This window comes from Myotis myotis, unplaced genomic scaffold, assembly GCF_014108235.1.
Source record: "Myotis myotis isolate mMyoMyo1 unplaced genomic scaffold, mMyoMyo1.p scaffold_m19_p_1, whole genome shotgun sequence".
Classification (NCBI taxonomy): domain Eukaryota; kingdom Metazoa; phylum Chordata; class Mammalia; order Chiroptera; family Vespertilionidae; genus Myotis; species Myotis myotis.
This window is the reverse complement of record NW_023416313.1, coordinates 54,964,591-54,980,724: the sequence shown is the minus strand read 5'-3', so window position 1 is coordinate 54,980,724 and position 16,134 is coordinate 54,964,591. Positions and strand designations below refer to the sequence as shown.

Sequence of the window (16,134 nt, the reverse complement as noted above, 5' to 3'; positions counted from 1 at the left end):
ACAATCATGTTTATGGAGATAAAGATAAGCTTTAAGTTTCGGCAAGAAACTAGGACTCATGAAAAGTGTTATTTGAAAAAAACTACCAAAACTATAGAACTACAAAAATACTATAACCAGCCCTAGCCAGGTAGATCAGGGCATTATCCCGATACACCAAGGTTGTGGGTTCCATCCCCAGTTAGGGCACATACAAGAATCAACCAATAAATACATAAATAAGTGGAACAACAAATCGATGATCTCTCTCTCTCTCTCTCTCTCTCTCTCTCTCTATCAGTCAATAAAATATAAAATATATATGTTAAAAATATACTATAACCAAACTTAAAAACTCAGTGGAGTTCTTAACAGCACATTTGAAGAACTGATAAACTAAGAGGCAGGTCAGAATAAAGCATTGAAATGGTAAGTACAGGAGACAGAATAAGAGATACACAGAGGTCACAGTAAGAGGACCTAACAGGGGTTTCAGTGGCGTCTTAGAGGGGAAATAGAATGAAACAGAAGCAACATTTAATGAGATATAGCTGAAATTTTCTCAGGACAATGAAAGAATACAATCTATTGATTCAAGAAATAAAATGAAGCTCCACAGGATAATGTGGTGGAGCATTTACAGAAAGAGACCACAGTTCTTTTACTGACTGTATCTTTGTGACTTTATAGCTCTTCACATCAAGAAGTGGTTTATTTCCCCACCCTCTGATCTGGGCTTGTTTTGACCAATAGAATGCAGTAGAAGTGAAGTGCCTGTTCTGAAACTAAACCTCAAGAGGCCTTATGTGTTTTTATCTCTTGGAACCCTGCTGCTGCCACTTGAACAAGGCCAGGCTAACCTATTAAATAATGAAATATGTAGCTCAATCACCTCCACTTGCCCCAGCCAACACACAGAAGCAGAGCTGTCTACCTGACCTGCAGCTAACTACAGGCACATGTGGGGGCACGTGTGGAACCAAAGCCATGTGGAGCTGAGAAGAACCATCCAGCTGGGCCCAGCCCAAACTGCCAACCAACAGAATTATGAGCTAAATAAATGTTGTTTTAAGCCACCAAGTTTTCCAGAGGTTTTATTTCACAGCAAAAGCTAACTGACATAGACATGCAAAAACAAATCCACACAGACACATCATAATGAAGTTGCCGAAAATTAAAGACAAAAATCTTAAAAACAGGTCATAATTTTTTAGGGGAGAGAATTTCCTAATGAGGTTGATCTTTAAGCATTCTAAATATTTCAACATTAGTGTAAGGGGGAAAGAATGGAGAGAAGACAGGCATTCTAGGCACACAAAAAAATCACTATCTGAAATGTAGTCCAGTTTGGTGAAAACAGTACAGTGCCAAAAGGGAAGATGTGTTTAGAATTAAGGGCTATGAGCCAAGCAGGCTATATTCTGGCTTTGCCACTAGCTACATGACTTTGGAGCAAGGTATTTCACCTCTGTACTTCAGTTTTCTCATATGTAATATAATATTATTTTTAAAGGATTATTGAAAATGTAAGTAAAGTTGCGCTTGGCACGGAATAAACCTTAAGTGCCAGGGAACTTCACTCTTGAGATAGGAACCACTAAACTGTTGAGTATGGGAATAACAAAAGGGCCAAGAATCTGAGTTACAAGGGGCCTTTAAGGTTATACAGCCTATGGGGGTGTTGGGAGTGGTGTGGGGGGTTGGGGAGGGAGGGGGTGGTGGTAGTGGTGTGTGTGTGTGTGTGTGTGTGTGTGTGTGTGTGTGTGCGCGCGCGCGCGCATCCTCCATTGTTCGACAGTTCTATTCCATTCTAATTCAAAGTCTACCTCTGTAAGGCAGAGGAGTCTATTTTCTTTTCTGCAAACCAGCTTTTCTAATAATCAGAGGTGGCTAAAAGGCCTGACATTACTTTCCTTTCTCCAGGCTAACAGCTGTTTATAAAATGAAATGTTTAGACTCCAAAGGTCCAATATCTTCCTCTGTACCCTTCATACCTCGGAACTGGAAAGAAAAGAAAAACATAAAAGCTTCTAGTTCTATAGGATTAACTCAACGAATACCTAGACTCCAACCTCTATGGTAAAGGTAAAAAAATAGAGCCCAGCCGGCATGGCTCAGTGGTTGAGCACTGACCTATGAACCAGGAGGTGAGAGTTCGATTCCTGGTTGGGGCACATGCCAGGTTATGTTCTTGATCCCCAGTGAAGAGTGTGCAGGAGGCAGCTAATCAATGATTCTCTCTCATTATTGATATTTCTATATCTCTCTCCCTCTCCCTTCCTCTCTGAAATCAATGAAAATATATTTTTAAAAAAAGAAGAGCAACTAACCAGGTCCTGTGTGTATATGGGTATGAATGTATATTGGGGGTTGTTCACAGAAGACTTTAGGAAGAAATAGCATTTGGCCCTGGTCAGTACTCAGTGGTTAGCATGTCAGGCCTCGAAAGAAAGGGTCACAGGTTCGATTTGCGGTCAAGGGCACATACCTGGGTTGTGGGTTCCCTACCCACCCCCGGATGGGGCCCATGTGGGAGGCAACCAACCGATGTGTCTCTCTCATATCGATCTTTCTTTCTCTTTCCTCTTCTCTTTCTCCCTTTCTCTCTCTCTCTCTCCCCCATTCCTTCCCTCACCCTCTCCCTCTCTTCCACTGTCTCTGAAAAGCAATGGAAAAAATATCCTAGGTTGAGGATTAACAACAAAAAAGAAATAACATTTTATTTTTTAAAAAAATATATTTTATTGATTTTTCACAGAGAGGAAGGGAGAGGGATAGAGAGTTGGAAACATCAATGAGAGAGAAACATCGACCAGCTGCCTCCTGCACACCTCCCACTGGGGATGTGCCCGCAACCTAGGTACATGCCCTTAGCCGGAATTGAACCTGGGACCTTTCAGTCCGCAGGCTGACGCTCTATCCACTGAGCCAAACTGGCTAGGGCAAGAAATAACATTTTAAATGAAATTTAAAAATCCGCCAAAACCAGTTTGGCTCAGTGGATAGAGCGCCGGCCTGCGGACTGAAGGGTCCCGGGTCAGATTCCGGTCAGGGGCATGTACCTGGGTTGCAGGCATATCTCCAGTGGGAGATGTGCAGGAGGCAGCTGATCGATGTTTCTCTCTCATCGATGTTTCTACCTCTCTATCTCTCTCCCTTTCTCTCTGTAAAAAAATCAATAAAATATATTAAAAAAAAAAAATCCAAGTAGATTTTAGCTAAGTGAATAAGACAGGCTATCATAACAGCTATCACTCAAATGTTCTCTCTCAAGGAGCTCCTCCCCTTCTAAAATTTTATATGAGAAAACAAACACAATGCATATATGTACAAAAGCAGTGTACAAGCCTTAGCTGGTTTGGCTCAGTAGACAGCCTCAGCCTGCGGACTGAAGGGTCCTGGGTTCAATTCCAATCAAGGGCGCATGCCCAGATAGCCGGCTCGATCCCCAGTAGGGGGCGTGCAGGAGGCAGCCAATCAATGATTCTCTCTCATCATTGATGTTTCTATCTCTCTCTCTCCCTCCCCCTTCCTCTCTGAAATCAATAAAAATGTATTTTAAAAACTAATAATGAAATTAAAATAAACAAAAGCAGTGTACAAAATTTGCAAAAATGCTTTTCATATGGCCAATTATGTCAATTTTACAACTACTGTGTCCATTCATATTTATAGAAAAGCATTTTTAATTGAAGTTTTGGCAACAAAAGGATAGGTTTAAAATGTGGTTTTTAGAATAGGCAAACTTAGATTCAAATTTAAGCTCTGCACCTTTCTAGCATTTACTGAATCAATCACTAGTTATTGAATGACTACTCTGTTATAGATATCCTGTTAATCGGTGAGAATATACAGTATCAATATTCTAGAGACATTTTCTCCATCATCCCTTAATATGGAACCCTGTGTTACTAACTCCTAATTAAACCCCAAAACTACTGATATATTTCAGGAGTGTTTCTTTCATAAAACATGTAGCTGGAGGAACTGTTTTATTATGAAAATAAATACCCAGACATGTTCTTGCTCAGATAGGACCAGATATGTACTGCAGGCAAGACCAACAATTTCTTCAAAAAGCACTGGCTATCAGTTATCAAGCATATTATTTCAATTACTCTTCACAATAAACCACGGGGTAGTCTGTTACAGTACTGGCCTCCAATGAATTATGCCTCCCTCTGACCATGCACCTTTGCAATGTAACTTGGCCACTCCTTCCATAAATCGGAGCTGGCCTTGTGACTTACTCTGATCAATACTTGAGAACTGATGTGAGACTTTCAAGGCTAGCCGTAAGAGGTTTTGAAGCTTCCACTCTGACCCTCTTGGTCCTGTAAGGAAGCTTCTACTAAACCATTGAATGCGAGGCCATAGAGAAAGAGACCCAGCCAACAGCCAGAGATGTATGAGTGTCCATTTTAGCCCAACAGCCCCAGCTAAGCTGCCGTCTAACTGCACCAGCATGAGTGAGCCCACACAAGACCAGAAAAACAGCCCAGTTAACCCAAAGAATCCTGAAAAATAATAGCTGTTTTACACCACTAAGTTTTGGGTTTGTGACACAGCAATAAATAACTGGAGCACACAATAATATAGGTACTATTGTTTATCTGCAATTCAGAACTAGGAAAGTAAATGTTTAAGTTTCAGGTACCTGCGAATACATGAAAACTGTATCTCTTCTGATCATTAATGCACTTATTTTGTTCAACAAAACATAAGGGAAAGCAAGCATGGGGAAAAATACAAGCTAGTTTACTTTCATCCAAACCTATAAAAAAATGGAAAAAGCACTGATCCATGAAGACATATTCAACTTACTTCCAACTCACAGAATATATCAATATGGAATGAATAGCTTTAATAATAATAGTAACAAAGATAATCTTATGGCACTTTCTAAGTGTCAGGTATATACACACACATACTCATTCTGACCCACTCAAGAATAAGTCGTCTAATCATTTCCATTTATCTGAGGGGGAAATTGCTGCTGGAGGTAAAGCCCAAGATATACAGTAAAATTTCTCACTGATAAAAGTAGATTACATTTACCAACAACGAAAAGGCAGCACAGCTTATATAAAACAGGGTTTCAACGTCCAAGTAAAAGCAGGTGTGCCTCATTAACATAGATCTAAGTGATCCCAGCTGTCAGAATGTAAATATTGACCCAGACTCATACGGGGAGAGGCTAGAGACTGTCTGGCATCGGTCGGACCTCGAGGGCGGCTTTCTCTCAGAGGTGCTTGCAACGATTACTGGGACACTGAGAAGCGGGGCCTCTTAGGACAGGACTGAGGATCAGCCATAGCTGTTTGCTCGGCCCTGTTGATCCCCTGGGACCTCGCCCCGCCCAACCTGTGCGCTGGCTTTTGCATATGAAAGGCCTGGCCCTTTGCAATCTGAAAATTACCTAACCAACTGCAGCTGGCCCAAGGCCCCACAGCAGCTTGCATTCCTTCACAGCTAAGCTCCTGCTGGGTAGCCTCAGGCAGAGGCTAAATTATCACCTCCTTAGATCCAAGAGCCAGTGTACCCAGTGGTCAGAGTGGGACCATCCAGATTACAACTCCTCAGATCCATAAGGGACACACTCAGGGTGCAGATTCAGTGAACACCAAAGCCCCACTGAAGCAAGTCTTGCCCCAGAAGGGTGTCTCCAGCACAGAAGTTCTCCCACTGCAGACACAGCTGATTCTCACAGCCAATTGGCCTGGAGGTCAATTCCTCCCAGTGATCCTACAACAATCAAGGCTTAACTACAACAAAATTGTGCACAAAGCCCACAAGGGGGTGCACCAAGAGTGTCCACCTCAGGTAATTGGGGAGGCTGAGCCACTGGGCCCTACAGGACACCTAGCACACAAAGCCACTCTACCAACACAGGGAAGCATAAAAAATGTGGAGACAAAGAAACAGGTCACAAATGACAGAAATGGAGGAAAGCAAACCACTGGATATAGAGTTCAAAACCACACTTTTAAGGTTTTTCAAGAATTATCTAGAAACCGCCAATAAACTTAGTGAGACACTCAAGAAATCTAGTGAGACCTCCAATAAATTTAATGAGATCCTCAATAAGTCTAGTGAGACCCTCGAGGTTGTGATAAAGGACCAACTAGGAATTAAACATACACTGACTGAAATAAAGAATATTATACAGACTTCCAACAGCAGACTAGAGGATCGCAAGAATCAAGTCAAAGATCTGAAATACGAAGAAGTAAAAAACACCCAACCGGAAAAGCAAAAAGAAAAAAGAATCCAAAAATATGAAGATAGTGTAAGGAACCTCTGGGACAACTTCAAGCGCACCAACATCCAAATTATAGGGGTGCCAGAAGAAGAGAGAGAGCAAGATATTGAAAACCTATTTGAAGAAATAATGACAGAAAACTTCCCCTACCTGGTGAAAGAAATAGACTTACAAGTCCAGGAAGTGCAGAGAACCCCAAACAAAAGGAATCCAAAGAGGACCACACCAAGACACATCATAATTAAAATGCCAAGAGCAAAAGACAAAGAGAGAATCTTAAAAGCAGCAAGAGAAAGACAGACAATTACCTACAAGGGAGTACCCATATGACTGTCAGCTGATTTCTCAACAGAAACTTTGCAGGCCAGAAGGGAGTGGCAAGAAATATTCAAAGTGATGAATAGCAAGAACCTACAACCAAGATTACTCTACCCAGCAAAGCTATCATTCAGAATTGAAGGTCAGATAAAGAGCTTCACAGATAAGGAAAAGCTAAAGGAGTTCATCACCACCAAACCAGTATTATATGAAATGCTGAAAGGTATCCTTTAAGAAGAGGAAGAAGAAGAAAAAGGTAAAGATATAAATTATGAACAACAAATACACATCTATCAACAAGTGAATCTAAAAATCAAGTGAATAAATAATCTGATGAACAGAATGAACTGGTGATTATAATAGAATCAGGGGCATAGAAAGGAAGTAGACTATTCGGGGGCCGGGGATGCGGGAAGAGACTGGACAAAAATCATACACCTATGGATAAGGAGGGGCGGTAAGGGCAGAAGGTGGGGTGGGAACCGGGTGGAGGGGAGCTATGGGGGGAAAAAGAGGAACAACTGTAATAATCTGAACAATAAAGATTTAATTAAAAAAATAAAAAATAAAAAAAAAGAATGTAAATATTGAGATCAATTTGAGAAGCATACTGTAAACAGAATGCATGTTCATTATAAAAGAACAGCCTGTGAAATTTACAAAGAGAAACAGACTATATACACTGAGTAGCCAGATTATTATGACCACCCCATCAGTACTTCGTTGGGCCACCTTTTGCCTTCAATACTGCGGCGATTCTTCTTGGCATTCACTCCACGAGATGTTGAAAGGTGATGTGAGGAATCTGACACCATGCCTGATGAATAGCACTGTCCAGTTCTGTGAGATTTAATGGTTGTGGAACCAGCTGCCTGATGGCTCTTTTAACTTCGTCCCACAAATGCTTAATTAGATTGAGATCTGATGATTGTGGGGGCCACCTAAGCAAGGTAAAGTCTCCCTCATGTTCTTGAAACCACTCCTGCACAATACGAGCACCGTGGCATGGCGCATTGTCTTGTTGGAAGAAGCCATCTCCATGGGGATACGCCATCAACATGATAGGATGAACTTGATCAGCAACGGTACTTAGGTATGTTGTGCTATTCAGACGTTTATGATGATCTGGCCCTCTAGCAACTTCAGCATGAAATTATAGCTAATTTGCCTACAAACATCAGGTGGTCATAATAATCTGGCACATATATATATACACACATATATATGTATATATATATATATATGATTAGCAGTGCTGACAGGCACAACATACAACATGTCACAATTTTAACTTGGAGTGGACCTAAGCCCTCTACAATATAAATTGCGACAAAATTGCCAAACAATCCAGGTTCCTGCAAACAACCCTACTCTACACATCCTGATCCATATTATGAGGACATCATCATCGCTTCTCGGCCTTTTGGGTGAGATCAAACGTAGGTATGAGGACATCAGCCCACGTGCCCTGCCTCAGAGTTGGTGGCGGACAGAGAGTACCCATGACACAAGGACCCAGAGAACATGGTCCAAGTGGTTTTGGACGACATGATTGCGGCCATACCTCCTCCACCCCCAACCGCCTAAAGAAACCATCTCCCTGAAAAAATCTGCATCGAGGTCCCAAAATATAAATTACCCTCAATTTAAAAAAAAAAAAAAAAAAAAAAAAAAAAGTAAGAAAAGAAAGGCCTAAAGGGAAGTCCGAATCCGGTGTGAGCGGCCAGCCAGCTCTGGGAAGAGGCACCAGGGACGACTGGGAAGGCCGTGAGAGCAGTCGTCCCTCAGACCGCGCTTCCAGAAGGCTACGAGGCAGTAAGGATGCTATCGAGCGCTGAACAGGTGACAGTCACCAGGCCTACGGCCCCACGGGCTCCCTGCTTTCTGCTGCTGGCAGCATTGGCCTCCACAACCTACCCCAGGCCCGCCCCCTTGATCCGCAGGCCGGCTACTACCACACACCCAAAAGCCGCCGTCAAACCGAGGAGAAGAAGTCTGTGGCTTCCCCCCGCCACTCCTCGCATGGCTCTCGGAAACACTCACTTGCCCGCCAGATCTTTATGAGAGCCACTCGAATTCATGAGCTGGGCCAAGTCCTGTCGCACGGCCGCCGCCATCTTTCTCTCAGCTCAGCCGAGGCTGCCGGGCCTCACAAGCAAAAAGGAAACGAGCGTAGTCCTCCAGAGCTCAGCCAGAGGGAACCCGAGATGCCACAGAGTAGCATCTGTGTGGGCCAGAGCGCCGCACGTTAGGAGCCTACGCTAGGTCCGCCCCCAGGGGTGAATGACGGGAAGCTCCACTCTAGTCTGAGGCCCGCCCAGGCCTCTCCCACAGGCTCAAGCTCGCACGCTCCCACTTCGGATTGGCGGAAGAACTCCAAGGGAGTGTGGCCTGTGCAACCCCAGTGAGTTCCGGGTACGCAAAATGACCGCATTTTCATTAAGTTCCGTGTCTCACGCCTATGGTTTATCATTTTTTGTTCTTTAACATAGCTCTTAAACTACGTGTAGTAAAGAATTTGTTGTTTTTATTGCCAATTCACCACAGACAGGTACTTTTGTAAAACGCAATTTAAAATGCCCACATTCCTCCTCGTACTCTGTACTCTTTTAATCATACATCCCAGTTTGTCCAGGATATTGTCATTTTCCATCTGTTGTCCTGGAGTAATTATTAATAACAAGTCCTTTCACTCTAGAAACTGTACCATTTGGAAGACGAAGTATGCAGTCATCCTACCTTTATATGTAATTGTAGTCATTATTTATATATCCTTACAGAATATCTTTCTGAAAATAAATGTAAATTTTTATTCTTTCTTTCACAAAAGATAACACAGCATATCATTATTCTGCTCTTGATTTTTTTCATTTTTCCTGGAAATCTTCCCATGTAAGTTCAGAGAGCTCCCTCATTCTGTTTTAGATCTGGAGAGCATCACATAAAATGAGGGGATGCCATAGTTTATTTAATCCTTACAGCTAGACACTGAAGTTGTTTTTAATCAACCAATGCTGCAATGAAAAACTTTGTACATATATCATTTGATATGTGTATAGGTAGAATACATTCCAAGAAGAATGTCAAAGGGGAGATATACTTACAATTTTTATAGATATTGCCAAATTGCACTTTATAGGGATGATTTTGCCTTTCTACCAGAAATATGTAGGAGTGCACTTTTCTACAGTCTTTCCCACAAAGGATGTCAGACTTTTGAATTTTTTACATCTTGATATGTGAAAAATAGCATGTTCCCTCTCTTGGAACGGTGAAAGAAAAGAAGACCAGAATAAGGAAATACTTTAAGAAAGTGATATGGAGTTTGCCCACATCAATTTAGATCTCACTCTATTGGCAAGAATTTTGACAAAGGATCATGCCTAGCAACAGTGAGACTGAAAATTTTGTTTCCAATTGGGCAAATTTATGCCCAGGAAAAAGGAAAGGATGGTTTTAGAGGGATCATCAGTAGTGTCTACCAGACTGTTCCTCTCACCTATATATCTGTGTGTGTCCTTTTTATCTTTGTACCCTTCTTCTTACAGTAGAATACTCTCAATCCTAAAGAAGAGAGTTCAATTTCCTATTTAATTTTTTAAAATAATTTTAATTGATTGATGAGAGATATAGAGAGAGAAACATCGATTTGTTGTTCCACATATTTATGCATTCATTGGTTGATATTTGTATCTGCCCTGACTGGGGATGGAACCCATAGCCATGGCCTATTGGGATGATGCTCTAACCTGAGATACCCAACCAGGGCTCCCATTTAGTTTCTATGTCAGCTCAAAATCCAGGATGTCTGATGATACACAATGTTCTCCATCAGGTCAGGTTGTGGATTTTCATGGTCCAAAGACATATAAACTATAAAACAAATTATCTGCCTCATGTCCATACCTATAATAAAAAACAGTAGTGGAGCAGGAACAGGATAACCACAGTCAAAACTCTGAAAAAGAATGGGAAACACAGCAATTACTTGTCCATAGCAATGGTGGGATCCTGGGTAGGAATTATGAATGCCCACTACCCCGGTAGTGGAGAAAATTCCTTGGTTAAACTCTAATTCTGCTCTTTTGGAGGCTCTCCATTGTGTATTACATTCTGTGGGCCAACTTTGTCCTCTGAATACAGATTAACTGGATGTTGGAGAATATTCCCTCTTTGGGGGAATGCCGTAGGGCTTAAATAATAGGAGGCTTTTCTAGGCCAGGTTTTCCAGTGTTTTTATTGTGTGTTTTTTTTTAAATATAATTTCAGCCCTGGCTGGCTAGCTAAGTTAGTTAGAGCATTGTCCCCATATGCCAAGGTTGCAAATTTGATCCCTACTCAGGGCACTTACAAGACAACTAATGAATGCATGAATAAATAGAACAACAGCCCAGCCAGCATAGCTCAGTGATGGAGCATCAACCCAGGAACCAAGAGGCTGCTGGTTCAATTCCCAGTCAGGGAACATGCCCAGGTTGCGGGCTTGATCCTCTGTGGGGGATGTGCAGGAGACAGCCAGTCGATGATGTTTCTCTCTCATCATTTCTCTCTCTCTATCCCTCTCCATTCTTTCTAAACAAATCCCCAGTAGGGGGTGTGCAGGAGGCAGCCAATCAATGATTCTCTCTCATCATTGATGTTTCTATCTTTCTCTGAAATCAATAAATATATATAATATATCTTTATATAATATATTATATATATACATATATATATATATATATATATATATATATATATATATATATATTTTACAGGCCCAGTGCACGAATTCATGCATGTGTGGGGGCCAGCCTGGCCTCTATCGGGGCAGATCAGGGCTGGGCCTGTCCTGAGGAGAAGACGGTGGGGAGTTGGCCAGCCAGCCTGCCCCAATCGGGGTCAGATCAAGGCCCGGCCAGTTGGGGGGAGAGGCCATGGGCAATTGGCCAGAGAGCCCCTCCCCCAACTGGGCTGGGGATCCTATTGGGGGTGGGGCTGGCCCCCAAATGGGGTGGGGGCACCTATCAAGGGTCAGCAACCTAGGGGAGGGCCATGGGAGGTTAGCTGGCTACCCCTGCCCCTGATTGGAGTGGGGAGGCTAATCTGGGGCGGGGCTGGCTGGGGGAAGGGCCCGTGGACTGATCAGGGTGGTGGGAGCTGATCTGGGGTGGGTTCCAGTAACCACACCCGGAATTGTTTCAAGAAGCAGTTGTTAAACCTGTCCTATTTCCTGCTTCCACTCTCAAGCTCTTCTTTTTTTTGTAGTTTTTAACCCATTCTTAACATTTTCTTTTTAACAATGGTAGCCTTAAAATAACCTGAAACAATAGGCATAAATGAGAAGATAAACTCTATTACTTGATTTTTGCTTCCTCTTATCTTTGTTTTCTAGTGTGTGTGTGTGTGTGTGTGTGTGTGTGTGTGTGTGTGTGTGTTCCAGAAAGTCTTAATGGGTATGAGGAATCTCTAAGCCAAGTCATTTCTTCTGCTAGTGGGTGTACATAAGCAGTTGGCTTTTTCAACTTAATAAAGCCCCAGAATTTCTGCACATTCTACCCCCTATTATTGTGACTTCAAACTTTACTTGTAATACCTTGCTGGAAGCAAAGGGAAGTAGCCACAGACACAAATTGGCTCTTTCCAGATACCTCCACTAGAGCTATAAGCTAGGGAGGGAGGTTGTCTGCCTTCCTAGTTGTTGTAGGCAGCAATTTAACTTAATTTTTTACATGACAAGGCCTCCGCTTTCCAGACTGCTCATTATCCCTGCCCAACCTCTAAGAGAATGCTACCTATTTTTAGGTTTTGCTTATAGGAGTGAAGGCACTGGAAGCTTGGCACTGGAAGCTTCATCTCATCCTCTTTTCAATTGCTTAGCAAGAAGTTAGCTAAGCACATCTGAATTAACTCCAGGGAAGTGCACAAATCCTACTTCTTTTTCACCATGCAAAACCTTGGGTCCCAGCCCTAACCTACTGAGTCAAAATTGTTGTTAACAAAATCCCTCTAGTAATTATTTTGCATTGACGATTGAGTAGCCCTGCTGTAGCAGATGTCAACACCACTGGTAGAGGAGCTCCTCTCACTAAACTCTTGTCAAATAAGTCCATTTCCCTGCCCTGGACACCCCATTTTTACATATTCAACTAGATGGTCTCCACACCCTCAATTTCCCTACAAATATGTAAAGGTATTCATCCTGGAGGCCTTTTCCTGGTGCATCTTCCACTCTATGTCCCATGTGCCCAGCTCACATATACTTTGATAGAGGAGGGGAAAAAAAGAGCATAGGTTATTGTATATATTTCTGAATACTAATCCTTACTCTATATTTATTCCACATGTTGCTAGTGCTGTGTGACAGAATTGGTCTAGAGTGATCTTGTGTGTTTCCTAGCCTAGACCCAGAATCAGCCACCTTTTCAAAAAGTCCTTGTTCCTTTAGTTCCTTTTAGGAATTGATATTTACAGATAATCTGAGTGCTAAGGATTCTCTTTGCTACTGTACTATTCATTTGGGGAACTCTTTTTTAAAAATATATTTTTATTGATTTCAGAGAGGAAGGGAAAGGAAGAGAGAGACAGAAACATCAATGATGACAGGGAATCATTGATTGGCTGCCTCCTGCACATCCCCCACTGGGAACCAAGCCTGCAACTGGGGCATATGCCCTTGACTGGGATCAAATCTGGGACCCCTGAGTCTGCTGGCAAACACTCTATCCACTGAGCCAAACCAGCCAGGGCTGGGGAACTCTTCATAGAACTGAACTAGGAAATATCTACATATTTGAAAGAAAGAATAACTCATGAGTTCATACTAATACTTCTAAATCCAATGTAGGTGCTTTTATTTAACCTCTTCTATATTACATCTGTGGCTACTTCCACATCCAGAATTAGTATATTCCATAATTGTTCATTTCATTCATCCCATGTTTATACACACAACAGCCTCAGTATAACAAAACTAATACTACCACCCCCAATATGTTGGCTGAGAAGAGTTCACTATTTTACTGCTATTTCTCTCCCCATTTCCTCTCATTTTTCAATTGTACTGTGTCTACATTATGAGCATATACTAGTATAGCCATTACAAGCAATACTTTCTTCATTTTATTCCTCATTTAATCTTTTTTAAAATGTATTTTTACTGATTTCAGAGATAAAGGGAGGAAAGAGATAGATAAAAACATCAATGATGAGAGAGAATCACTGATCAGCTGCCTCCTGCACACAAGCCAGGCATGTGTCTGGGAATCGAATTGTGACCTCCTGGTTCATAGGTCAACACTCAACCACTGAGCCACGCCTGGCTGAGCAATCCTTTAATCTTAGTTCTAAAAATATTACAATTATTACATATTTAACGCTCACCATCTGGCCTTATATTGATATCCCTCTAGCCATCTTTGCTGTCTGAAGCTAGTTCTTTCATCAGTTTCTGAAATTCACTATCAAACACTTTCTGTAATAATATATGAGAACAGTTTTTCATGCATTTCCTCCCTTCTAGACACTTTAGTTCCTTATTGCCTCTTTTTTAAAAAACCACAGTGTTGTTGTTTTTTAATTTGTCACCATTAAATGTCTCAATTTTAAAAAGATTCTTGGATTGGGGGCTCATATCCATCAGCTCGTTCAACTGTAGTTCCTGTCTCATCTCTAGAAGCTTTTCCAGAACTGCTACCTTCACCATGAAGCTCCATGAGTCTTCTTCATTTTGACTTTTCTAAAAAAGACACCGTGGAGCAAGAATTAGATTGGCAAACGGTTCTATGTCTTTTCCAATACTGCCTGGAATAAATTTATTGGAACTTCTGTCAAGTCATTTGTCTGAAGTCATGATTTCCATCATCTTCTTCCAGACTTGGCAGACCTGTTGGTGCTGAGCATATGAGGTCTTTTGAATCTGATTGTCTCTGTTGTTTGTTTATTAGTTAGTTTTTAGTAAATCCAACACAAAGTAGATGAAGCAAATAAACATTGGTAGTCTTGATATCAACATGAGCTTCAATCATGATCTGCCATTTTTTGTTGTTGTTGTTAATCCTCTCCTGAGGATATTTTTTCCATTGCTTTTTCAGAGAGTAGACAGGAGGGAGAGGGGAAGGAAGAGAAAGAGGCAGTGGGGAGGGGGAGAGAGAAACATCAATGTGAGACATTTGGACTGGTTGCCTCCTGCACATGCCCCGCTCAAGGCAGGGAGCAAATCTACATCTACATGCCCTTAACCAGAAATCAAACCCAGTACTCTTTGGTGTATGGGCCCATACTTTAACCATAGAGCTACACTGGCCAGGGCTATCTTGAATTTTCTAAATGCAACTTTGTCATTCTGCAGGTCAGCTGGCTTACTTCAAAAACCCAGCCTTTGAAACCATCAGATATGATTTGGTTCCTTGAGTTCTCATAACGAGTGTTTTTCCAATATTTCTTATATTTAACATAGCTGGTGCTTTCACATCATGCCAATATTTCTTTTTTTAAAAAAAATATATAATTTATTGATTTTTTACAGAGAGGAAGGGAGAGGGATAGTTAGAAATACTGATGAGAGAGAAACATTGATCAGCTGCCTCCTGCACACCTCCTACTGGGGATGTGCCCACAACCAAGGTACATGCCCTTGACCAGAATTGAACCTGGGACCTTTCAGTCGGCAGGCTGACACTCTATCCCAGTGATGGCGAACCTTTTGAGCTCGGCGTGTCAGCATTTTGAAAAACCCTAACTTAACTCTGGTACCATGTCACATATAGAAAGTTTTTGATATTTGCAACCATAGTAAAACAAAGACTTATATTTTTGATATTTATTTTATATATTTAAATGCCATTTAACAAAGAAAAATCAACCAAAAAAGTGAGTTCGCGTGTCACCTATGACATGCGTGTCATAGGTTCACCATCACTGCTCTATCCACTGAGACAAACCGGTTAGGGCAGTGGTCGGCAAACTCATTAGTCAACAGAGCCAAATAACAATGATTGAAATTTCTTTTGAGAGGCAAATTTTTTAAACTTAAACAATATAGGTAGGTAAATTGTTATTAACTTAATTAGGGTACAACTAAGGCTTAGGAAGAGCCACACTCAAGGGGCCAAAAAGCCGCATGTGGCTCGCAAGCCGCAGTTTGCCGACCACGGGGTTAGGGCATGCCAATCTTTCTTAGAAAATGGATCAACTGCTTTCTTCTTGGCTCCCTTTTTTCCACCTTTTATAAGGCACTTATTCTTGCTGCCCGCCATGGTGCTGCTCCAAGAGCCAAAAGGGCCTCATTTCCTCTTTATTATTCCTCAATAAAATAGACTCAATATTTTTACTTCTTTACTCTTCACTCCTAGTTGACACTTTTAGAACATATTTAATTCTATCCCTTCTATCCCACATAATTCCTAGGTTTTACTAAGAAAAGTTGGTACTTTAATTCCATTTCACCAAGTGTTTGGTTTTCTTAAACGTCCCTCCTACCGTCTGACTAGTTGCTATGACATGCACTGATCACCAGGGGGAAGATGCTCAATGCAGGAGCTGCCGAGCTGTAGTGACTTGGCAGTGGCAATTCTCAGGTGATGCACCCAGAAACC

At 41.7% G+C, this 16,134-nt stretch overlaps 1 protein-coding gene and 1 pseudogene across 4 annotated transcripts in view; both read right to left on the bottom strand.

Annotated features, from left to right (window-relative positions):
- Positions 1-8,809, bottom strand: part of COPS4 (COP9 signalosome subunit 4) — a 42,220-nt gene extending 33,411 nt beyond the window's left edge. For 2 of the 4 annotated variants that reach the window (XM_036338115.1, XM_036338110.1), the window contains exon 1: positions 8,603-8,809. In XM_036338115.1, the coding sequence (XP_036194008.1) occupies positions 8,603-8,676 (74 nt within the window). In that variant the 5' untranslated portion in view covers positions 8,677-8,809. The remainder of the gene's footprint in view (positions 1-8,602) is intronic. The other 2 variants (XM_036338099.1, XM_036338113.1) reach the window with 2 other exon arrangements.
- A 5,333-nt stretch (positions 8,810-14,142) lies between these two features.
- On the bottom strand, positions 14,143-15,795 carry LOC118676641 (annotated as a pseudogene).
- Positions 15,796-16,134: the final 339 nt, after the last annotated feature.